The following is a 25777-nucleotide window of genomic DNA, read 5'->3' as shown; positions in this document are numbered from 1 at the left end:
GTCCGGTGCTTTCCTCCTCCTTTGTGACATAAAGAACACCAAAACTTGGTGAGCCAGGGTCCTTGTCTTGCTCAGGCATAGTTAACACCAAGACACACAGGTGACAGTTTCCCTTCTCATCCAGAGAAAACAAAAACGACACTCCCAACCTGATCTGTCTGGAATGCGCTTTCCTCAGCTGGTGTGTCTGATCAACTTCTACTCATCCTTCAAGACTCAGATCAGATCTCACCTTCTCAGAAAAGGCTTCCATGCCCACCCCCCCTCCCCTACCCTGATTTAGATGCTTTCCTACCCTCTGTCGTCCTAGTCCACCTGGCATTCCTCTGTTAGAGTCTCAGCACATTGTCATGTAACTATTTCCTTGCTACTAAACCTGGCGGGGGGAGGGGAGGGTGGTAATCTCCCAAAGTGTGGCCAGAAACCACCTGGGGCAGAACCACCCGGAGAGCTCAATAGAAATGCATACTCCTGGGTCCTGGCTCCAGGCCTACAGAATCTACGTTTTAATAAGCCCCACTCCCAGGTGATTTTTATGCATTTTGAGAACTATTGCATTAGAGTGTGAGCTCCCTGGGAGTCAAGAGTGTGCTTTATCTATCTTTGCATCCTTTGTGCCAGGTCCACATTCATCAAGTGTTCAAAACCTCCGTGCAGGGGCTTTATTCAGTAGATGCTGCACCCAGGAGATTCTTTCACAGAGGAAAATGCAAACACGCACACACAGTGTTTTATCTGGTACCTGGGCCGCCTAGAAACAGCCTTCAGGAAATGTGCCCCAACTAGAATAGCGCATTAATGCTACTCCACTCTCACAGACGTTGGGCAACGCAGTCTAGGTAGTGAGGAAAACTCCAAGCTTTGGAATCAAAAGACCTGGGTTAAAAAAAAAACAAATTTCAATCACCATTTCCCTAGCTGAGCAACTGTGGGCAAGTAGCTTAACTTCTGCAAGCCACAGCGTGCACTTCTGCAGAAACAGAATCAGACTACCACGTAAGACAGGGGCGTTATGTGGAATAAGGGGGAAAATACATGAAAGTATATACATATTATGCATGATGAAAACTAATAGCATATATATTTTTGTGTTTTTTTAAAAAAATACAGTTATCACCAAGTAATCTTTTGAAGGCTGGCTTTTACCTAGCTCCAATAAAGAATGTAGTTACAATGTCAGACATAGAAATGCTGGGAATATACAAAATTATATAACCAAAAATACCTAAGGTTTTTACAGGCAGGGTTTGAACCGCAGAAGCCGAGGGCAGAAAGGGCCTTCAAGAGGTTCTCTAGTTCAGCCTTCTACCAGGAACTCGTTCAGAAACGAAAACCAAAGATTCACCTGCTGTGGATCCTGAGATGCTCCCCATGACAACCAACCCAGCCCTTCACTTCACCCACCACTGCATCCTCTCACTTAACTGAGGGGAAGTTCTGGACGTAGGCCCTCCCCTTCCTGACACCTCACTACGTAAGATTAATAGTATATTGGTACAGGAAATGACGGCCTCCAACTCACAGTCAACGCACAACGGTAGCCACCAAATGACAGGCGAAGAGCTCCTGCACACTAACCGCCCCCCTACCTCTTTAAAGGAATCTGTCCTCTACCTTCTAGTTTCCTCTACCCCTGCGGTCTTGCATCCTTTAGGAATGAGTAGATAAAAATAATAGTTATGGGGCCAGCCCAGTGGCGCAGCAGTTAAGTGCGCACATTCTGCTTCAGCCGCCCGGGGTTTGCCGGTTTGGATCCTGGGTGTGGACATGGCACCACTTGGCAAGCCACGCTCTGGTAGGCGTCCCACATATACAGTAGAGGAAGATGGGCACAGATGTTAGCTCAGGGCCAGTCTTCCTCAGCAAAAAGAGGAGGACTGGCAGATGTTAGTTCAGGGCTAATCTTCCTCAAAAAAAAAAAAAGTTACATTTTTACTAAATGCCTACTCTCAGCCAGCCAAGGAGCTAATGTTTTAAATACATTCTTTTGAAAAACCTTCCCGATAACTCTTCAATGAGGTTTTATTATTTCCACTTCAAACATGAGGTTCAGAACATTTAAGTGTCTGCCCAAGACCATGGGGGAGCCAGGATGCGGACGCAGGTCTTTCTGGCTCCCCAGCCCTGCTCTTTCCACTACATCAGGCAGTTTCCGGGCTCTCTCCTCCACCAGCTGACATAGCATGAGATGCTTCATCTATCCTATTTCTAACACGGCTCAAAATCCTCGCCAGGGCTCACTCGGCCCACAGGTTAAAAGAACGACCTTTCTTGGGCGACAGAGGAGGTGCCTGAATGGGGTCCCCATTCTCTGCCTATCAGCTGCCTCAAAGAAACACTTAAGATGAACAAGGGCAGTAATGGAATGTGTGGAGCTTTTCAGAGAAGCTTACTTTTAAAAGAATTTCAGGCAACCCAAGGGAGATCTGCTCACCTAGCGCTTTTTCTAAGAGTGAGATTAAACCAGCAGGCTCTAGCAGCAACTCTCTAAAGCTTCTAGTTTGATCTCATCTGTGGCTTTTCCTCACCCAGGACAAGCAGCAGAGGGTGTGTGCCGGTCCCCACCCCCTCCTACAGCCACCACTGGTTACAGTTACACATTCCGATACAGACATGCCTCTCAGACCAAAGAGGGGGTGGGAGGTGGCCAACTCTCAGAAGGCCTGGAACAAATAGTTGGCAACAGCTGTGTTCTCAGCAGACAGCAAGCAGTTGCTCGCTCGCTACTGTTCTCTCATTCCACACTAGGTTACCGGTGATAATTTAGTGCCCCTACTTCAAAGTGCGGCTCGCAAACCAATCAAGTCTCTGCCACAGGGGTCCGCTGGTTTTGAAAAATCGGTCACGAAAGCCAAAATGTGGTCAGTCTCACCCCCATCCCTCTGAGGTATCCAGGAGGTCCCTCAGCCACGCAGCCCTCACCACATGCTTCAAAGGAAAAAGCCTTTGGGAGCCCTTCCCTTTAAAAGCAGACACCCCCCTCCCTGCCTCAGAACCTCTTTAGAACCAGGGAACTGTGAAGAAATCTCTGCTAAGTCGCTGAATTAAAATGGAGAAGGAATAAAAGGGGTTTTGATGAAGCATCTCACTCTGCCTCTCCCCTCCCCACCCTCACCCCTCAACTATTTCCTCCACAAGGCTTCGGAAACGATTTTGTGGTGTCTAATGGAAAATCAGAATGGACGGCCCCAGAGAGACCTCAGGGATGTATGGGGTTAAGAATACGGTGGCTCTGGAAGTAAGGAGCAACTGGCAAACAAGAAGGGAAGGCAGGAAAATTCTGTACGGGAGCCGGCCTGCTGTAACTGTGAGGCATTTTCTCAAAGGTTCCCTCCACCCAAAGCGGTAGCCCGATAAACAAGCTCCCACCCTTCCTCCCTTCCCGAACCCGAGCCCCGTACAACCCGTTCAGTTACCTGTCTAAGACCCAAAAGAAAAGGCATCCTGCAAGAGCATCGTCCACACTAACGTTTGGAACAAAGAGCTTTTAAAAGTTAAGGTCTTGGAAAGAGCATTTCCCCCGGTGGGCCTGCGTGCTCGGCGGTTCCAGTTAACCAGCCTTCCCGAGCAAAGAAGAGAAAGTAAACAGAGTCCTGGGACCAAGCCGGCACTCTCCCTCCTGCTCGCCTCGCTACTCCCCACCCCCCCACCGGCTCAGACCCACCCCCACCTTCTCGTGACATATCTCAGACGCAGCAAAGCCGAAACTGTCTGCCAAGGGGGAAATGACATCAGTTCAGGCACAGCAGAAAAAACTCCAGACAGCTGCCGTGAATACTGAGGAGGATGTGCTGCAAACCCACACTGGCCAGCCCTGGACCCACCTAGAGCTGGAGCCGGCAACTGGAGGAAGACGGGGGCTGCCGCCCGCTCCCATCATGTCCCTGTGGCTTGGGTGGACATAAATCAAGTCTCTAAGGCTGAAAGAGCTACATTTCTCTGTATAAAGACTGGACTCCATAGCTCCCGAGGTATTGTTTCTACTCCTTGGGAAAGAAAATCAAGCCGGGTGCCTGTCAGTTTCACAGACACTTTTCTGCCCCCACACCGGCCAGAGTCAGTGCTCAAGAAATAATAGTGCATTAAGCCTGGCTGTCCCAACTTTCTCTAGGGATCCCAGCAATTCGCACGGGGAGGGCCTAGAGAGGCACCTCTTCCCCAGCTAAGGTAGGACATGCTACCTTGCACGCTGACCTTTCAAGCCCTCGCTTCTAGAGGAGAGTTTATATTTCATAAACAAACAGCACATGTACAGGTGCCAACATCTTTCCTCACTTGTCTTACAAAAGGTACAACAAGTCCCACTGCAGCCTCCGAGTTGCCAGTAAAGCAGATCAACTATATTTAAACCAACTCCTGTACTTTGGAAAAGTTCACCACCTTAGGTTTGTCGTGCTTTTCTCTAAGCAGCTCAGTTTATGGAGAAAATGGTTCTCTAACAACAAGCTTTGCACAAGAAGCAAAAGCCCTGGGGTTGGCGTCCCGATCTGACTTTTTCTCCTCAGTGGTGTAAGCCAGCTCTCGTCTGGCCACCCTTCCCTAAACAGCGGTCACAGTCGCTTGCTCCGGCCCCGAGACAACATTGCAAAGGACAAAATGCCCTGGTTTGGATTTGCACTTGCAGAAATGACTCTTCTTGAGGAGAACAGTCTTCAGAGGAACTTTATAAATCCAAAGTTACTTTGTCCTAACTGCTTGGACTGCAAATTAATTATATTTTCCATGACTCAAGGCAAGTATATCTCATCTTTCTTTTTATTTTCTGCAACGACTTTCTTTCAGTGATATTTATCACGGGGCTCCATGGGAGTGGTACTGTGCGAGGTGTGACCCAGGTAAATCAGAAATGATTCTCGCAAATTAGTATCTATCCACCTAGGACAATAAATTAGCACTATGCAACACTTACAGCATGGGGAGTTGCCAAAAGTACTTTTCAATTATTAGCGAATCCAGCCAGACACGCAATGTGCTTGCTGCAGGTCTCCCACTGACGGTCAAGGTCACATCGCCTTTCCTGACAAGGAAATGAATGAGCCCAGCCAGCTGAGCCATTTCCTCAAGACTCACTAAAAGAACACGGCCTCACTGCTATGGAGAAGAGGAGAGGGGTAGTGTGTAGAGAGAAGTGGCTTCTGCTGCTGCAGGTGTCGGGGGACTAGGGAGCCATTCTTCAACAAACAGGTATTCTCAAGACAGTCGGCCAGTCTCTGCTGTGCCTTCCTACCACTTGCACATACAGGCCAAAGTGCCAGACAAGCAGGCCTGGATATCAAGGCGCAGCCACCCAGGGAAAAGCAAAAAAGCTGTTTCAATGCCCTCCTTTCACTTCCTCAGTTCCCTGGCAACCGCCGATCACCAGAAAACACGTGCAGCATTATTAACCTTAACAATCAAACTGGAGGAAAGGGCAAGCCTCACCCCCTCATGGGCAACTCGGGTCTGAACCCACCTAACAAGACAGAGTGGCCCCTGCAGTTTTCCTGAAAGAGTACCATGGTGTACATGTACTTATACATTTGTTCCACACGTACCGAACGCCGACAGAGTGCCAGGCACTGTTCTAGGTGCTGGAGATACCGCCATGAGCAAAACACTCAGGAATCCTTGCTCTCATGGGCTATGGAAACATTCCACATTTCTAAATAATCAGCAGCAGCAGTGATCTCTGAATAAGTGAAATTGCAACAAAATTACTAGAAATCCAAAAATAGTTCTGTAAAAGTTCAATCTAAATGATAAAAATTGCATCATAGGCTTACAGATTTTCCCCTAATGAATCATCCTTTTATGGATGCTATTTAAGATAGTGTTTCTAATCAGCCTTTATCTACTTTTATCTTCTCACAAGATTATAAATTCCTGTGTGCAAGGCAGCATTAAACCCAAAGCATCACACGTAGCACAGTATCGTCTACTCTAACAAAGTGATTGCTGATAACGGCTTCTTTTCACTAATCTCCTTCTCCTTGCCCCTAGCCCTTTGCTGACCAATCCTCAATGAGCACTGAGATGGGGGGTGGGGTGGGGAGAAAAAGAAGCTGAATGGACAAATGCAGGCATTCCCAAAAAGGCGAATTCACTTTTTTGCCATGCCCTACAAATATTACCACAACCCAGGGACAAAGTAGTCAGCTTAGAGATTTAAGCGGCAATATAATCGTTAGCAATTTCTGCTAGTCTGAAAAAAAAGTATCTTTTATGTAAGTGATCCAGGCTCATACAACAGCGGACCAAGAGTAAGTCAAATCCTTCTTCAAATAATTTTAGGCATCTGCCTGACAATTCAGAATTAAATTCAATGTTAAATTCACTAAAAAAAAAAAAAGTCACACTAAATGAGAATTAAGTAGGATTATGTTGTCAAAATGTTGCGGTTTAACAACCGTTTACAGCCCCAAGCAGTCCTTCTAGTGACCCAGTCCCCTCCTCCCCAGTTCAGAGCACTCCCAAAGACAGTAATGCTGAAATCCTTTGGATTCAGATTAATTTCTTACTTGAGGACATACTGCAACAGCATGTCCGTTCATGGCTAGTGGAATTCATTCTTTCACTATAGTTGATTTAGGAATCTTTTGGCAACATTTTTCCAGGCAGCCTATTTATAATCTTTAAATTCTGGGATGGAGCTGGGGAGAGACAGCTATTTGTTCAGCAATGAAAATGAGCCGGACTCTGCGCTAGGAAGGAACTCCATTTAACCCACATCTCACAGCGCCGCAACACCCCCATGATGTTACCCCTATTATCCCCATGGACAGTTGCAGAAATTGAGGCATATGGAGACCTTGCCCCAGGTCACTCAGTTAGCAGGGGTAGAGCAAGGATTTGAACAAAGTCTCTTGCTCCAAAGATTGTTTCCTTTACAATAAGACAAGAGTCATGATATTAGAGCAGAAGTTACTACTAAGACAAAAACCAGAATTGAGAGTCAGTTGAACCTTGAGCAGACATACATGTCGCAGTTAGTGCCCCAGAACCCTATTTATAAAACCGCCACTTATGCTGGATCTGACAGTGGGGTTCCAGAGTGTGGAGTCAGGGCCCCTGGACCCCAGGATTCCCATTCTGACCCACTTCGGAGCCAGAGGTCTGTGAGGTAAATGACTGGGAAGGCCCCAAAGTTCTCATCTGTTCCCAGCCCACAACTGGTCCCCATACAAGGAGCAAGCTGGAGCGGAAGATCTTCGCATGCCTTGGATCTCGGGTAACCCGGTAAACTGTTCCACAGCCATGGCATCTGGCCGGCTGAGGCTGAAGGAGACTAGGGCAGAGGGCCAGGGGTTTCTAATTTTGCAATCAAGGAATCTGAAGAAAGAGGATTTTTGTCAGAACTGACAGCAACTGCCAGGCTTCTAGGGTAAAAGAGACTCTCCAGACCTAAAGCCATTTTATTTTCAGGAGGGTGGAGTGGAGGCTGCTAGGCAGACACAGAACATCTAAGATAAGAGACTTTTCTTATCTCTCTCAGGTTGGGCACAGGTGCATTTAAATGCCCTAGAGTTCTGACAAAAAAATAGAAGTGAATACGAATTCAAATCCCAAGCCAACATGAGGGCAACAATAAAAGTCAAACCGAGACATCTTCACGTCATGAATGTGAGGCTGGGCATCAATAAAAGGATCCTGAAGTAATTATTTTGGGGAATGCCACGGGAAGAATTCCAAACCCGGAAAAAAGATTTTCAGAACTTTGCCAAGTAGAAATGCTAAGGATCGCATAGCTGCCAGAAAACCAAGAATACTAGCTTATCTATGTCCTGGGGCTGGACAAAGGCAGACATGTAGCAAGGCTGCTGAGGCAAGAAAACATACCTCTCCTGCTTTCTGAGCAGGATGGGAGTTCCACAAGTCACAGGGCTTATTTCTTCCACAAGGAACCCATAAAAACCTGTGGATGCTTTCCTACTATTGAGTCTCTCCAGAAAGACAGTTGGGCAAACAGCCCCTAACTGCAGTACATAATCACTTGCTAAACATCAAAAGCATTATTTCCCAGAGGAAGGACTCTAACACACATTGATATCTCCTATTTTTCAGAGGAAAAACACGAGTGGCAGTGAAGTTAGGTAACTCACCCAACGACACACACCTAGTAGGCAGTGGAGCAAGCATTTTAACAAGGCTCGTGTAGCTCCAAAATAGCTTGAACACACATGGAGATGGCATTCTGATATTGTAAGTGTCACTTCTCCATCTTTTGCGACCTGATAGTCACAGTCACATCCAGCCACCCAGGATCTACTATGGGGATGAGAAGGATGCACTATTGGATGAATTAGTCTTGCCCCGGAGGATTTATTTATTTAATTACCCAGTTAGGGAGAAAAGACACCGGACACAGAAACAAACACAAGCACTCTATAATAAATGCGGGGGGAAGAGTAGAGACAGTAAGGGCAGGAAGAGTTCCAAGAAGGGAGGCTCTTGAGGGACAGAATGGCTAAAGAAAGCTATATCAAGAGATGGGTACTACTGAAAACTATAAGATACTATTAAAAGAAATCAAAGAAGACACAAAGAAATGGAAAAATATTCCATGCTCATGCACTGGAAGAATTAACATAGTTAAAATGTCCAGATTACCTAAAGCTCTCTACAGATTCGATGCAATCCCCATCAAAATCCCAATAGAGATTTTTCATGGAAACAGAACAAAGAATCCTAAAATATATATGGAACAACAAAAGACCCCAAATAGCTAAAGCAATCCTGAGAAAAAAGAACAAAACTGGAGGTATCACACTCCCTGACTTCAAAGTATACTACAAAGCTATAGCAATCAAAACAGCACGGTACTGGCAAAAAAAGACACAAAGACGAATGGAATAGAATTGAGAGCCCAGAAATAAACCCACACATTTATGGACAGCTAATTTTTGACAAAGAAGCCAAGAACACAGGATGGAGAAAAGAAAGTCTCTTCAATAAAAGGTGTTGGGAAAACTGGACAGCCACATGCAGAAAAATGAAAGCAGACCACTATCTTACACCATGTACAAAATTCACTCAAAATGGATTAAAGACTTCAACGTTAGACCTGAAACCATAAAAATCTTAGAAGAAAACAGAGGCTCTCTGTATACTCTTTAACATTGGTCTTAGCATTATCTTTTTGAATATCATGTCTATTCAGGCAAGGGAAACAAAAGAAAAAATAAACAAATGCAACTATATCAGACTAAAAAGCTTGAGCATAGCAAAGGAAACCATCAACAAAACAAAAGGACAACCTACTGATTGGGAGAAGATATTTGCAAATCATATATCCAATGAGGCATTCATATCCAAAATATATAAAGAACTCATACAACTCAACAACAAAAAAAACAAACAACCCAATTAAAAAATGAGAAGAGGATCTGAATAGACAGTTTTCCAAAGAAATACAGATGGCCAACAGGCACATGAAAAGATGTTTAACATGGCTAATTATGAGGAAAATGCAAATCAAAACTATAATGAGATATCACCTTACACTGGTCAGAGTGGCTATAATTACCAAGACAATAAAGAACAAATGTTTGAAAGGGTGTGGAGAAAAGGGAACCCTCATCCACTGCTGGTGGGAATGTAAACTGATGCAGCCACTATGGAAAACAGTATGGAGATTCCTCAAAAAGTTAAAAATAGGGGTCAGCCCCATGGCATAGTGGTTAAGTTCAATACACTCCACTTCGGTGGCCTGGGTTCACAGGTTCGGATGCTGGGCACAGACCTACACCACTTGTCAGCCATGCTGTGGAGGCAACCCACTATAAAGTGGAGGAAGACTGGCATAGATGTTAGCTCAGGGCTAATATTCCTTAGCAAAAAAAATTAAAAATTAAAAATAGAAATACCCTATGATCCACCTATTCCACTTCTGAGTATTTATCCAAAGAACATGAAAACACTAACCTAAAAGATACATGCACCCCTATGTTCACTGCAACATTATTTACAATAGCCAAAACTTGGAAACCATCTAAGTGCCTGTTGATGGATAAATGGATAAAGAAGATGTGGTATATATATAATGGAATACTACTCAGCCATAAAAAGAAAGATGAAATCTTGCCATTTGCGACAACATGGATGGACCTTGAGGGTATTACGCTAAGTGAAATAAGACAGGGAAGATAAATACTGTATGACTTCAGGTAAATGTGGAAGATAAATAAACCAACACATAGATACAGAAAATAGATTGGTGATTACCAGAGGCAAAGTGGGGAAGGGGAGGGCAAAAGAGGTAACGGGAGACATTTGCATGGTGATGGATGGCAACGAGACTTTTGGTGGCGAATACGATGTAGTCTATACAGAAGTTGAAATATAACAATGTACACCTGAAATTTATATAATGTTATCCCACCAATGTTACCTCACTAAAAAAAAGAACAAGAAGAATAGACGGGTACTAAAATAACAGGTAGGGTTTGGGTGGGAGGAGCCAATATGATAAAATATGACAAATCTTGGAGTTGATTTTGTTCCACTCTGGGGGGTTCGGGGAGGTGGAGAGAAGATATCTACGCAATGCTACAGCCTCAGTCTTTTAAAGAGAGAAAGAGAAATAAAAGTAGCAGAAGCTGAAACCAGTTTGCAACAGTTTCCTGAAGTTTCTGCCTCTTGCTTCTCCGCCCCCTAACAAGAAAATCCTTTTGCGTTGACAATCACTCCACAAATATTTATTAACCTCAACGGCGGACATTTACTGCCCTCTCCAGGGAGTCCAGGGTTCTCTGAAACGCACCACTGACAGTGGGCTGTCACTGATGGTTAATGGGCTATTGCTGGATCTGCAAGTTTAGGTTTATCAGATACAACAGCAGCCTCGTTTGTTTTTGTACCAAAACGTTAAGTTCGTTTTTCCTGCCCTGGAGACAGTTCAACCTCAACCAAACTGGCAAGTAGCCAAAATTACATGAAAATCAGCAAGCTACAGCTCATGGCTGTCCTCAGACACATTTCATGTCTCCTCACAAATGGCTCTCTAAACCCAAAATCAGAATAAGAACACACGGAGGGATGTGGGTCACACCACCTACATGATACACACTCAGATGTAACTTGGAAAGAGAACTCCATTAGGAAAATTAGTCTTCAAGGTCTCCACTAAATCTGATTTCATCTTTCACTTTTATTTAAGCTTTAGGCAAGACAGAGCCATGGCCCACTTTAGGTGGGAACTCAGGTGCAATGGTGGCGCTATGGAAAGGGCTAACATCAAAGTCATTTTATTAAAGGCACCTCAACTCTGAGTCTCTAAAAGCAGCTCCAAGCCCTCTGGGTGCAAGGTCAATTGAGCAGTCATTCGCATTGCCCAGAGAGAGACCATCTTGGTTGCGTTTTCATACAAAACTCCACTCACTCTTTTATGTGCTCATAAACTCAGAAAAGTTATTTATGCTCAGGCTTATCTCCTCTTCTAAAGTCTAAGCAACTTAAGGGCAAAGTGCATAACTTCCACTTCTGGGTCCCTCAAAATACCAAGCATGCCCTACACCAAGTGGGCCCTTAAGAAAAGATTGTTACATAGATGAAGAGACTTAATGACTAACAAGAAGATGGTAAAAATGAAGCTAATACAGCTGAATCGCCAAATACTAGTGCAGGTGACATTTTCCTGGCCACTGAAACTTGGTAAACAGCTAAGAGTTGGGGAGAGTACCTGGGTATTACTTCGAGCTCATGAGGCTTGAACCAAGGATTGGGAAATCCTCTGTGCGTCTCACTATCTGTATGTTTATACTTTCTCAGCTGAGGAATTTAAAGCATTTAAGCCATCTCAAAAGCAAAATTCCCTTACTCAAGGTAGAGCTGGGACGCAGTCGAAGCCTCCAATCAAAACTCCAGTAGTGTTTTGATTATGGGGAATGCGATGAAGCTGTCGATTTTGTCTCCCACTCACCAGATAACTCCATTAGCAGCACCTGAAAGTTGCCTTTTTTACATAAAAGATTGTGAAATTTAATAAGGTCTAGCTGGAAACACAGCTCCTAGCACCATGCCTTCCTTCATTTCCTGGATCTTACGTAAATCAAATATTACCTCCTCCCTCCTTATGCTATTTGGTAACCAAATGTACTGCAGGTCTATTTCAGGGTCAAAAACACCAGAAGGAAATATTAAGACAATTTATCCCTCCCATAAGTTGTAAGGAGTGGTAAAACTTCTGGAACACACATGTCCACACCCCAAGCAAAATGATGACTAAAGGTGGTGAAACTGGTCGGGGGGGGGGGGGGTGGTCTCACACCAGATGCAGGTGATGCCGGTCCTCTCATCATGCAACGCCCAATCACAGACCACACCTGAACCCTGGACCGCCAGGCCACAGGGAGTGAGGCAACACAGGATGACAGCAGCAAGCAAACCTACTTCAAAAACACCTTGACCTGGGGTCCGAATCATGAAGAAAGCACTAGAGCAAAGCAGAGGTGGGCAGAGAGACACTACTATGCAGTCCTAAAGCTTAGGGGGGGAAGTTGGAAGTGCCTTTGAGAAAGAATCCCCCATCACAGCAAGAAGGAAAGTCAGCGCAAGCCACTGTCTGTCCCTGAAAAAAATGAGCAAGCGCCAGTATCTTTGCACTTATATTCATTGTTTCAAAGTCTTTCACCTTGCTCAAGACACACATTCTGGGCAAGGTGCGCTCAATATTGCAGAAAAGGTGGCGCTCACTAGTGAGAGACACAATAAATCATCATCCTCACAGAGAACTCAAGGTTTATAAACTACTTTCACATCCATTTTAGTTGTTCCTGACGCCAGCTGGTGATGGGGTAGGCAGCTGTCACTGTCCCCACTTGCCAGACACTTTACTGAAGCTCTGCAAAAGTGAAGCTACCCAGGACTAGACGTAGGGTTTCTGACTGAAGGGACAGCGGTCTTCCCATGGAACCCCAGGGAGTGGCTGCCCAGGGGGCGGGGGGGAAATTTCCCTTTAAACTAGACTCTGCCAGGGCTCTGGCCCTCTAGACCTGGTCATGCTACCACCTATTCTCATGACCCTGGCCAATTACTTTACGTCTCTGTGCCTTCCTTCCTTCTATCAGCACTGCCCAGAGACGCTCTGAGCAGCCATTTCTGCGATAAGAGGCCCGTGTGGTCAAGGAAACCTACTGTCTCTTGGAGATTCATGACGTGTGCGCTTTACAGTTAAGCCTCTGAAGAGCACCACAGTTAAGAAGCCTGTTCAACCTAAATCTCCTACATTTCAAATGGCACAGCCTCTCTTTCCTACTGAACATCCGTTCACAGCCTCATTATCTCTACAGTGTCTTTCAGCCTACAAATTCTGTGTTCCATTTCTCCCTCAGCAGTGTTGCTCATCTGCCATGAAACCTCCTAATGTTGTATCCTGAGGGCGGGCACAGTCAGCCAAGCAAGGTTGGGGACACACAGCTTACACCCCTGGCGAGCTGAAAGAGGAGAAAATACCATGATGGGGTCTCCTCATTTTTCCAGGCTTCTCGGAACACGTGTGCAATCTCAGATAAGCGTAGGATTTTTCTGAAAATTCTCCCTATGCTAGAAAACGAGGGCAAAAGTCATAAGTTAATCTTTCACTTTATACACTGGGCAGAGGTTGGAAGAGCACTTTTGATACTCATAGGATTGCAGGGTGATGGTGGTGAGTAACGTTTTTTAAAGTAGTGGAACACTTTAAAAAGTGCAGGTTAATTATGAAAACTAAAGAACTGTCATAATTAGCTGAATTTCCTAATTGTATTTTTGCCGCTGGATCTAATTTAAATTCTCAAATGCAAGATCTTATCCTATAACATTAAGGAATTATTGTCAATTTTTTAGGGTGTGATGAGGTAGGACGGTTATGTTGAGGAACAGAATCCTTTCATGTTTTAGAGATTCAAACAGAACTGTTTATGGTTGAAATGATATGAAATCTGCAGTTTGCGTCAAAATAATTTTAGAGGGGATGAATGGAAGTGAAAGAGGATACAGATAAAACAAAAGACAAATTGCTGCAGTCGGATGATGTCTACATGGGGATTCATTGTATCATTCTCTTTATCTTTGTATATGCTTAAAACATTCCATAATAAAAACAAAATTAAAGGAGTCTATTCTAAATAATGTCCATTCTGGGCCCAAAATAACATTCAGCTTTCAGAGCCCTTAAAAGAACTAAGGAAAAGCAAAAGCTCAAACAACAAAAGAAAAAAATAGATAAACTGGACTTCATCAAAATTAAAAACAGTTGTGCTTCAAAGGACACCATCAAGAAAGTGAAAAAAACCCTCAAAACCCATAGAATGGGAGAAAATATTTGCAAACCATTTATCTGATAAGAGACTCATATAGGCTTCTTGACTCTTCAGAGGTTTAACTGTAAAGCACACACGTCATGAATCTCCAAAAGAGACAGTAGGATTCCTTGACCACACGGGCCTCTTACCGCAGAAATGGCGGCTCAGAGCGTCTCTGGGCAGTGCTGATAGAAGGAAGGAAGGCACAGAGACATAAAGCAATTGGCTGGAGTCATGAGAATAGGTGGTAGCATGGCCAGGTCTAGAGGGCCAGAGCCCTGGCAGAGTCTAGTTTAAAGGGAAATTTCCCCCTGGGCAGCCACTCCCTGGGGTTCCATGGGACGACCTCTGTGCCTTCAGTCAGATAAAGGAATTTAAAACAGGCAAAGAATTGAATAGGCCTTTCTCCAAAGAAGATATACAAATGGCCAATAAGAACATGACAAGGTGTTCAACATCACTAGTTATTAGGGAAATGCAAATCAAAATCACAATGAGATACTACTTCATACCCACGAGGGTGGTTAGGATAAAAATGACAGATAACAAATGTTGGAGAAGATGTGGAGAAACTGGAACTCTCATACACTGCTACTGAGGATGCAAAATGGTGCAGCCACCATGGAAAACAGTCTGGTAGGTCCTCAAAAGTTAAACACAGAGTAACCATATGACCTAGTAATTCTACTTCCAGGTATATACCCAAGAAAACGAAAATATATGTCTACACAAAAACTTGTATACCAACGTTCACAGCAGCCTTATTCATAATAGCCCAAAAGTGGAAAAAGCCCAAATGTCCATCAATTGATGAACAGAAAAATAAAATGTTACACTCATACAATGGAATATTAATCAGTTATAAAAAGGAATGAAGTACTGACACGTGCTACAACATGGATGAAACTTGAAAACATCATGCTAAGTGAAAGAAGCCAGTCACAAAATACCACATGATATATGATAACATTTACATGAAATGTCTAGAATGGGAAAACCAATAAAGACAGAAAGTAGATAGTGGTTGCCAGGGGTTGGGGAGAGGGAAGAAAGGGAAGGCCTGCTAACGCAGCATTTCTTTGTGGGGTGATGAAACTGTTCTGAAATTAGATAGTGTTTATGGTGGCCCAACCTTGCGAATGTACTAAAAACCAGTGAATTGTACACTCTAACAGGGAGAATTTTATGGTGTGTGAATTATATCTCAATAAAGCTGTTATTACAAAAACAAAAAGCCTCAGAAACCATCCTCACCCCAGAACAGGAAGTACCAAACGGAGGTTGGGGACAGGCATGAAGAAGCCGCAGGGAGCCCCTCACCTCAGTACAGTACACTGTGTGCCGAGAGCTGACAGATCTGCGTGTGGTCTAGCACTGTGGTCAGAATGGATGACGAACCACAACTCCCACACCCAAGACAATGGCACACTTTCTTGCTGGTGGTGACCTCCCCACTCTTTTTTCTCACTCAAAAGGGCACAATGATGTGCAAATCAGAAGAGTATATATTCCAACTTACCTGCTCTAAGAATAAATAACTTCATACTTTATTATTAGAAAGCAATTGCTGGAAAAACACCCCTCATCTATTGCTGAGGCTGATGATATGGAAAGTGATTCACACGCCTTTTGGACTAGGAGTTAATCAAAATATATTCTTAAATTACTCTACTGGAAAGAGATCTTGGGTCAGTCGGGGAATAGGGAAGCCTTAAAGGTTCCCCAAAGCTAAAAACAAAAAAGGAAGAAGAAGATAATAACAAAGCCTAATATTTACCAAACAATTACTATGTGGCAGGCATGTTCTAAGTGTTTTATAAGAACTAACTCAATTAACCCTCACAATAACCATATAAGCCAGGTGCTATTATCCCCAGTTTACAGATGAGGAAACCGAGTTAACCAACTGGCCCAAGGTTGTAAGGAGGCAGTATGGCTCCAGAGTCTGCACTCTCAACAATGCTGCTTCCAATCGTCCCTTCTTCTGGGATGACCACCACGGAACGGTGGTTGGTTAGGCATGCAATGAGACTTCTGTGCCACACAGAAATTGTCCAATGGCTCCAGGCCACCTGCCTGTCATCTTCCAGGAAACCACAAACCACCTCCTTCAGCACCTGGGGAGGTATTTCTCCTTTCTCCAGCTACAAGTTCACTGCCCTTGGGTGAATCCGGCTCATAGCAAACGGAGCAGCAAACTGGCTGCTCCAGACAGGAAGGAGACTAAAAGCTAAGCTTTTGAAGAAGAAAACTGAAACGTTCCCCGGGTGCCTGTGTTAAGAGTCAGAAGGCACATCTTCAAGGGTAAGCAGAAGGTATGGGTGAAGAAATGTTGCTTACACGTGTGTATGGGGACATGAGCCCAGGCATACCCTACTGAAGGGAATGTAAACTGATATAAACACTTTGGAGAGCAACTTGGCACTATCAACCCCAGATTTCAAATGTACATGCCCTAAAAGCCCACAATCCCCAATTCCACTTCTAAGAATCTAGCACAACTGCAGAAAGAAAGTACAACAATGTTCACTGTACTACAGTGTGAAATGGCAAAAACTCGGACACGACATACGTTCATCCATGGAGGAGTGGTTAAATAAATCATGGTCTAAAGCAATAACACATAGGCATTTAAAAAATCAGAGGTATATAAGCAATATGGAAAGAAGTCTACAATTCATTAAGGTTAAAAAAAGTGCATGATGGGGGCCAGCCCCGTGGCTGAGTGGTTAAGTTCGCACGCTCCGCTTTGGTGGCCCAGGGTTTCGCCGGTTCGGATCCTGGGCAAGGACCTGGTGCCACTCATTGGGCCGTGCTGTGGCGGCGTCCCACATGGAGTAGAGGAAGACTGGCACAGATGCTGGCTCAGCGACAATCTTCCTCAAGCAAGGAAAGGAAGACTGGCAGTAGATGTTAGCTCAGTAACAATCTTCCTCTCTCTCACACTCACACACACACACACACACACACACACACACACAAATCAAGCAGTTTCCATTAAAAATTTTTTTAAAAAGCAGCATATAGAATTTTGAAAAACATAACTATTTTCTTCAGGAACACATGCCTCTAATCTGCAAGAACATGTAATAAAACAGTGTTACAACATAAGATCTGTCTTGCTTGATACTTTAAAATCAAAACATACATGTTTTTATAACCTCACTCTAGGACCCATCCTTCCAAGCCACAAATATTCTTGCAACATCTTACATTCACTTTGACTTCTTCCAAAACAAGTTTAAATTAAATTCTTTAAAACACCTAAGACAGTGAATCAAAACCCAGCCATGGCACTATGAGGTGATGATGGCACCAGGAACAGACAATACATAGCTCATCTCTTTTCCCACAGAAGAAAGTATGGAAAGAAGAAAACCAAAAGTAAATAAATCAAAGCTATGGGAATGTAGCTGAGTAAGCATGGACTCAAAAACCCAGTCCATGCAAGACTGGCGATCTACAAGTCTGAGAGTGTGACCTACTTTACTTCCCACACAGGGAAAGCCCACAGTTATATCAACGGGCTGCAGAATTCAATAGGATGAGAGTTGTTTCCCCTTTCCTTACCTCCCAGGTTGCAATGTACTGGATTTATTTGTATTTCTTTGTTTGTGGTTTCCACATTGCATGCGGTTTTTTGGCCAAATTTTGCTCCACCTAGTGGAACTACAAAGGATGGTCCAAAATGGAGGTGCCTACAGCCAGACCTCAGCCTGTCTGTTTTATGCTACTGAGTAGACAGGTCACCCAGACCCACTATCACTGCTCCCTGTCACTCAGTGGCTGCTCTTACTGCCTAGGCGGTTATAGTGGGATCAGTGGCTCTGGCGGTGCCCATGACTGGGGTTATAGGGCAAGGAACGAACCCACGTTACTGCACCACCTGGATCCTGATGGTCCTTCAAGCATTAGGCCAACAACTTAAGGCAGGAAAGAAAGAGACCTTTTCAGGTGTATGGATGGCCAGGCATTCAAAAGGCAGTTGGAATTCTGAATCCAAAGCCATCTAAGATACACAGCATCCAAAAAGAGTTGCCAGCTAGTACCCAACACTCACAGATGAGCTGTATCCTGGGGCCTGAAAGAGAGGGCTCTCCTCTAGACACAGTCCCCTGAGGTCCAGGACAGTCAGCTTCCCTCGTGGTGACCCTGAGAACACCTAATGGTTTCTGCAGGCTGAGCGTGTGAGAACAAACTAACGTTCATGAGGCCGAGAATGAGAGTAGAGCCAAGACTTGGAATGAGAAAAGGAAAAAGTTCTAAGAACATGACTCAGTTCAGATTGGTTAAGGGACCACGGAGGGCATTGAGAAAGGAAAGGAACTGGCCATCAGGCTTTCACTGGGGCGAAAACAAACAAGTTCTTAAAATGAAACCACAAGGGTAGACCAAAGCAAGAGGAAAGAAAGTTCAAGACTGGGTGAATGGGGGGGCTCGCTTGCTTACTGAACCACAGACTAAAAAAGTGTGCTTTTTTCAAAACGTCTGATGTTGGCTGACAAAGCAGAGCTCACTGGTAACATACGTCCACAAACCTGGGAGTAATCGAGATTCAGGATATTAAAGCTTTAAATTATCCCACCTAAAATGTGTTGTCAGAGGCTATTTCATACATTTCACATTGCTACATTCTCTCTTCGCAGGAAGGCTGACCTCAAACCCTGCAATAACGAGCAGGAGTGGTAAGGGGAGAGCAGGCAGCACTATACCAGCGTTTCCCCACCTTGGCACTACTGACATTCGGGCTGGGCAACTCTTTGCTGTGAGGGCCTATCCTGAGCATTGTAGGATGTTTAGCAGCATCCCTGGCCTTCACCCACTAGATGCCAGTAGCACTCCCGAGTTGTGACAACCAAAAATGTTTCCAGACATTGACAAATGTCCTCTAGAAGGGGCAAAACCGTCCCAAATTGACAGCCATTACTCTAAGCATATAGGTTCACCACGAAAAGTTACCTACATAGCAAAAAGATCACGAGGACAAACCTAAACTCAGATATAGAACAGAATCAAGCAAGTTATTTTCAAACTCCCCAAATCACAGTTTCTGAACTTATTTTGGGAGTTGACACTAACTTACCAACCACAATGCACTCTGAGGACCACCAATAATAAAAGTAGTGATAATTATTATTATATTTAATAACCATTAAGTATATTCCAAGAGCTTTACATGTCTGCATCTCATGACAAACCTATAAGGAACATACTATTATTATTCCCACTTTACAGATGAGGAAACTGACGCACAAAGAGGTTAAGTAACTTGTTCAAGGATAATAAGAGGAGGAGTCAGGTTTGAAACTCAGGAGGTCTGTTCCCAAAGCCCAGGACCTCACCACTATGTTAGACTATATCCTACCCGCACATTGGAAAGCTGTTAGATCTAATCATCTAAAATGTAGTCGGTAGCCACATGAAGCTATTTAACTTAAATTAATTAAAATTAAATATCATACCACTTTGGAAAACAGTCCTGCAGTTCCTCAAAAGGTTACACACAGAGTTACCATCTGATCCAGCAATTCCACTGTCAGGTGTATACCCAAGAGAAATGAAAACATATGTCTACACAAAAACTTGTACACACATGTTCATAGCAGCATTATTCATAATAGCTCCAAAGTGGAAACAGCCCAGCTGTCCATCAATTGATGAATGGATAAATAAAATGTGGAACGTTCATACAACTGAATACTAACTGGCCTTAAAAAGGAATGAAATACTGATATATGCAATGATGTACTGATATAGCAACACAGATAAATCTTGAAAACATTACGCTAAGTGAAAGAAGCCAGGCACAAAGGACCACATAGTGTATGATTCCATTTATGTGGAATGCTCAGAATAGGCAAATCCATAGAGACAGAAAGTAGATTAGAGGTTGCCAGGGACTGGGGGAGGAAGGGGTGGAATGGGGAGGTACTGCTAATGGCTATGGGGTTTCTTTTGGGGGTAATGAAAATGTTCTAAATTAGATAGTGGTGATGGTCACACAATTCTGTGACTTATTAAAAAGCCACGTTACGTACAACTGAAAAGGGTGAATCTTTTGGCATGTTAATCATATCTCAATAAAGTCGATATAAAAAATTAAATGTCATTAAAAATTCAGTTCCTCAATTATCCTAGCCACATTTCAAGTGCTCAGCAGCGACATGTGGCTAAGTGGCTACCAAAATGGAAAGCGCAGATATAGATCATTTCCAAGATCACAGAAAGTTCTACCAGACAGCATTGCTTCGATGAAAGGATATAAGGCCTCTGTACCATCTGACCGCAGTCCACCTTCCAAGGCTCACCTGCTTTCACACTCCTCTACACGCCCACATAAGAAGCTTCTGCCACAGGCTATGTGTCACCTCCAAACGCACGCTCCCATTTTCACCCTCTCATGACAGAACAGACTTTCCCCCTTCCTGGTCCATACAGATCCATCCTACTTATCCTGATCAACCTTGAAAGCCCCATCCAAACGCCTCTTCCTCTGTGAAGCTTTCCCTAAATCTCCTCCTTCCCCCTGCCCTAGTACAATCAATTGCTCCCACCGCCCTTCGTCTGTGCTTCCATTACGGCACTGATCACGCTGGATTACAAGCCTTTGTGTGTGTTATCTGTCTTTCCCACAAGATTACCAGGTCCTCGAGGACAGGAATTCTGTTACTCATTTGAGGTTTCCCAGTGCCTAGCAATAATAATAGCCTGCTGCAAAAAGTGGCCATTTCAGGAAATGTTTGCTGAATTCTCCTGAAAGGATTTACACAAACTCAAGGTGTTGATTTCAGACAATGGCTCACTTTGGTGTATGAAACAGACTAAGAAAATGAGGGAAAGGGGATTAGAATCTGGAAGTCTCATATCCTGCTATTCTACAAGAAGGAATGATGGCGATCACACTGAAACGTCATATTTAAGAAAGAAGAGGTGAGTATGGCTTCTGGACTGAAAACTAAGGCAATGGAGGTGAGGAAAGGTGGAGTGGAGGGACAAGGGGTATACTACTGAGGGGTGTGGTGAGAAAAAATAGCAGGAACTAGGGCCCCCAGCCGACTCAAAGTTTTAAGCATGGCAGAGGTAACGTAAGGACCGTGTCTCCAGAGATTTGTGCCCAGACCACTGGCTTAGTCATTTTACGGAAAAAGGGCATTTCTACTAAAACTTTATTTTAAATAATATAGTCAGATTTTTCTGGTAAATCTAACCAACGATAGAAAGAAACTCTCTGTATCTCAAACACAATTTAGCCCCAAGAGACAAATGCCAAGGCCTTACTTTTTGGAGACTTCTACTGCTTTTTTATTCTTTATGGATTCAAGGAGTCACGTGTGAGTCGCAGCGACCTATAGAAGAGTTAAGTCTAAGGTCCTGATCACAGACGTGAGCTACATGGATGAACTGTCCTGGGCCAAGATGGCAAGAAATGATTGTCACAGTGCAGAGCTGGTAAGAGGGAAAGCAAGCCACCTAATATGATATATTTCCAATATTAAATGCATACATAAAGAAAAGATTGTATTTGAGAGAGCCATTTCAAGGGAAAAAAATGCCATGGGGTGTCCATACCATTTTCAACATGGAATGAGTACAGGGAGTCCCCCTGAACTCAGAGTTAGCTGGAAGCCACTTGTTGAAATAAGGACAGTGAGGACCTGAAGGAAGTCCTGTGCCAAAATGGTCTCTGATTTTTTTTTTTTAAATGATTTCCACAAGCCAAAAACCAAAACAAACCAAAACCCAAATTGACTAAATTGTGGTAGATTCAGAGTTAATAATTAATAGCAACTTTCATTCCAAAGGTTAAAATACAAAACACAAATCTCGCTATAGATATCTAGTGCTCACCAACAGAAAGAGACAAGGGTGTGAGGCAGGGGTGGGAGCGTATGAGGGGAGGGGTCCGGAAGAGACAGACTACTCATTATAAAAACTTTCCCTTTTCTGAAGGAACTGTAACCACATAATAGCTGCTGGTCAGTGCTAGCATCCATCCAAATGGAATAAAGTACAAAAGCCAGCCTGTCCCAAAATAAGCAGTGGAAGTGCCAAAGAAATGATAAGAAAGCAGCCTGAGATGGACAAACTGCATTTAGGGCATGACACTGAAGATCCCCTCTCACATCTTCTCACCCCCTCCCAGGTTTCCATGACCTAGTGAGGAACCTCCACTTTCCATCTTTCCTCCTGCTAAAGAAATGGATTTGGTGGCCCACCACTGCTCTCCATCGGGACGAAGCACCCACCTCCAAAGGCTCCAACGTTCCAAATGAACCCTCTAACCATGCTATTTACTGGTTACCGTGAACGGCCTTTACAGATACTTACAGAAAGACACAGGTACAAAGGAAAAGCAACAGTTCGTTCTGTCAACATCTATAATTCTTAACTTTACCAGTCCTCAGGGTTATAACTTTTCTAAAGAAAATGTATTTCTCCTGCCAGTTTATGAATTTAACTAGGAAAATAAAGAACCCCAACTAAGCTTAAAACTGAAGGGTCTAGCCCTAGAAAAGGGAATACACTGCAGCAGAAAAGGAACTCTCTTCCTTTCACCTGTTATTTCTAACATACAAAATATATTCTAGGGAAAAAAACAGAGGGCACTTCAACAGATAAATGAATAAACAAGTTGTAGTACAGCCATACAATGGAATATTATTCAGCCATAAAAAGGAAGGAAGGGGGCTGGCCCCGTGGCCGAGTGGTTAAGTCTGTGCGCTCCGCTGCAGGCGGCCCAGTGTTTCGTTGGTTCGAATCCTGGGCACGGACATGGCACTACTCATCAAACCACGCTGAGGCAGCATCCCACATGCTACAACTAGAAGGACCCACAACGAAGAATATACAACTATGTACTGGCGGGCTTGGGGAGAAAAAGGAAAAAAAATAAAAAATCTTTAAAAAAAAAAAAAAAAGGAAGGACCAGTACATGCTATAATGTGGATGAACCTCAAAAACATAATGCCAAGGGAAAGAAGTCAGACATGAAAGGTCACATATTGTAGGCTTCCATTTATATGAAATATCCTGAAGAGGTAATTCCACAGAGACAGAAAGCAGACTGGTGGTTGCCAGGGGCTGGGGGAAGGGAGGAACAGGGAGGAACTGCTTAATGGGTAGGGGGTTTTCTTATGGAGTGATGAAAATGTTTTGGAACTAGACAGAGGTGGCAGTTGCACAACACTGTGAATGTAATAAATGTCACTGAATTGTTCACTTTAAAATGGTTTAAATGGCTTAAGTTACGTGAATTTGAAAAATTCTCATCTCATTTGAAAAATTAATTGGGGCCGGCCCAGTGGTGCAGCGGTTAAGTTCACACATTCCGCTTCTCAGCGGCCCGGAGTTCACTGGTTCGGATCCCGGGTGCAGACATGGCACCACTTGGCAAAAGCCATGCTGTGGTAGGCGTCCCACGTACAAAGTAGAGGAAGATGGGCATAGATCTTAGCTTAGTGCCAGTCTTCCTCAGCAAAAAGAGGAGGATTGGCAGTAGTTAGCTCAGGGGTAATCTTCCTCAAAAAAAAAAAATCAATTAATTTTTAAAACAGAGAATACTAACGGACAAAACAAGATGCACAGGAGAAAAGACAGCCCCTAAGCTTCTAGGGAAAATGTAAGTATTTTTGCTGGCACTCTGCTTCCACTCTTGATGACAACACAAAGCTCAGGTGTTACACTGTATAGACTGCCATCATGCTGTGTGTGTGTGTGTGTCTAAAAAGACAGGGAAGGAACAGAAAGTGCAGAAAACAGAATGGTAAAGCCTTGCCAAATGCAAGGGAAGGAGGGGTGATTCCCCTAACTGCACCCCACCCAACTTGGCACCAGGAGTACCGCTCCCATTAGGGTTTCGACATGCCAGCCGGAGCTGGAATCAGCACAAGCAAGCTCCTCTGCCTGGATCAAAAGCAAGCTACCCAGCAAGAAAAGCTGGGGTGCTCCATTTGCTGCCGGTATTGACATCAGCACTACCCTTTGCTCAAAAGCCGCGAGCTGGCCCAGATCAGCATCAGCGACTTGCTCTCCCAGGCCAGCCAGCATAACAGCAAGAGCCTGCTGTAGCTCAAGTGTGCCCTCCTCCTGAGGGGTCCCTGTCTCCTTCATCCCACCTACCCTCCAAGAGTCCTACCTCCAACACCATTAAAAATGGGGCCAAGATGCCCTCAGAACTTTCCCCTGTCCAGTCTGAAATAAATATCTTCCCATCCCCTCCGCCCTCAGGCCAGCTCAATAGCCCAAGTACCCCTACCCGCACAGACATACGCCCGGCATGGCTGCCCTGAAGACCTGCTCCACCGGTGCACACAACCGCGCCCCACCTGTCCCAGCTGGGCACCGCTAGCCAGTCACAGTCATCTCAGCCCACCCCACCTAAGTGCCGTCCCAAAGGCCTTCACTCGCTTGGCACCATGCCTCTGCCATCTCCCTGGCACCAACACCGTCACAGGTGTCCCTCAGCTAACCACCGACGCCCCCTTAGATCCTATCCACTTCAGGCATGGGTGTCCCTCACGGGACCCCTCAACTCCCGGCAACAACACTCTTTCGGCCCCCTGCAGCCAGGCAGCGAAGCCATCTCCAGGCCCCTCCAGCCAGGCCTCGACGACCCCCCAGGCCCCCAGCCTGGCCCGGGCGCCCCCTCCCCCTTACCTGCGGGGGTTCAGCCCTGGCTGACAGGGGGCTGGGCAGCGCCTGGAGGAGCAGGAGCGCCATGCCACCCAGGAGCCTTCTCCTCTCCATCCCCCTCCTCCTCCTGCTCCTCCTCCACGGCGCCGCCACCTCCCTCCTCCTCCTCCTCCTCCCTCTCCTCTTCCCTCTTCTTCCTTCTTCCCTTCTTTTCCTGTTTCACTCTCCCCTCCCGCTTCCGGCTCTGCTCCACCCCGCCCCAGCCCAAACACCCTCCCAGACTCTGGCGAGGTTCTCCTGTTCCAGCTCTGCGTTGGTCCTGCCCTTCGTCCATTGATCAAAATAGCCGTCGATCAAATCGAAGTTCCGCCTCCCCCATGCAGACGGAAGACCAGAAGGATCCAGCCAATGAAAAGTAGGAGGAAGCCGGGCCATCTTGAGTGCTGCGGTCGCGTATATGCGTCCCACTCCGCAGAGAGTGGCGGAAGTAACTCTGGTCGGGGGGCGGGGCCACCTAGAATGTGTACAGCATTGAAAAGTCTAATTCGGGTGCAGCCATCTTGAGTGTGGCGGAAGTACTAGATTTCCACAATCTAAGAAAGAGAGGAGAGGTTTGGTGATTCTTAAGGGTATTGGCAAATAAGTTATTTTTAGAAGGTAATCGGGCGCTCCTTAAGAAGCAAACTACTGCAATCTAAAAGTCCTTTTTTTTTTTTGTCTTGAAGCACAGCGGTAGTACGAGAGTCCCTCTCCTGGTCTCAAACTGCCCAAGCAGTAGCTTAGGCCAATTTGAATTCCCTATGAGGCAGTAGCTTTACCTGAGGCAGTGTTTTGTCACCCCAAGTTCCAGGGACAAAATTCTATTGACTCTCTCTCAGAAATAGCTC

The 25777-nt window shown here is 44.8% G+C and overlaps 1 protein-coding gene across 2 annotated transcripts in view; it reads right to left on the bottom strand.

Annotated features, from left to right (window-relative positions):
- The window catches only part of WBP1L (WW domain binding protein 1 like), a 54277-nt gene extending 29208 nt beyond the window's left edge, over positions 1-25069 (bottom strand). The window contains exon 1 of one of the 2 annotated variants that reach the window (XM_046649200.1): positions 24915-25069. In XM_046649200.1, coding sequence (XP_046505156.1) covers positions 24915-25004 — 90 coding nt within the window. In that variant the 5' untranslated portion in view covers positions 25005-25069. Of the gene's footprint in view, positions 1-3416; positions 3620-24914 lie in introns of those variants that run through there. The other variant, XM_046649208.1, reaches the window with a different exon arrangement.
- Positions 25070-25777: the final 708 nt, after the last annotated feature.

The sequence above is a fragment of the Equus quagga genome, chromosome 2 (genome assembly GCF_021613505.1).
Source record: "Equus quagga isolate Etosha38 chromosome 2, UCLA_HA_Equagga_1.0, whole genome shotgun sequence".
NCBI classification, from domain to species: domain Eukaryota; kingdom Metazoa; phylum Chordata; class Mammalia; order Perissodactyla; family Equidae; genus Equus; species Equus quagga.
The sequence above is the reverse complement of the archived record's forward strand: the minus strand, read 5'-3'. Positions and strand labels throughout refer to the sequence as shown.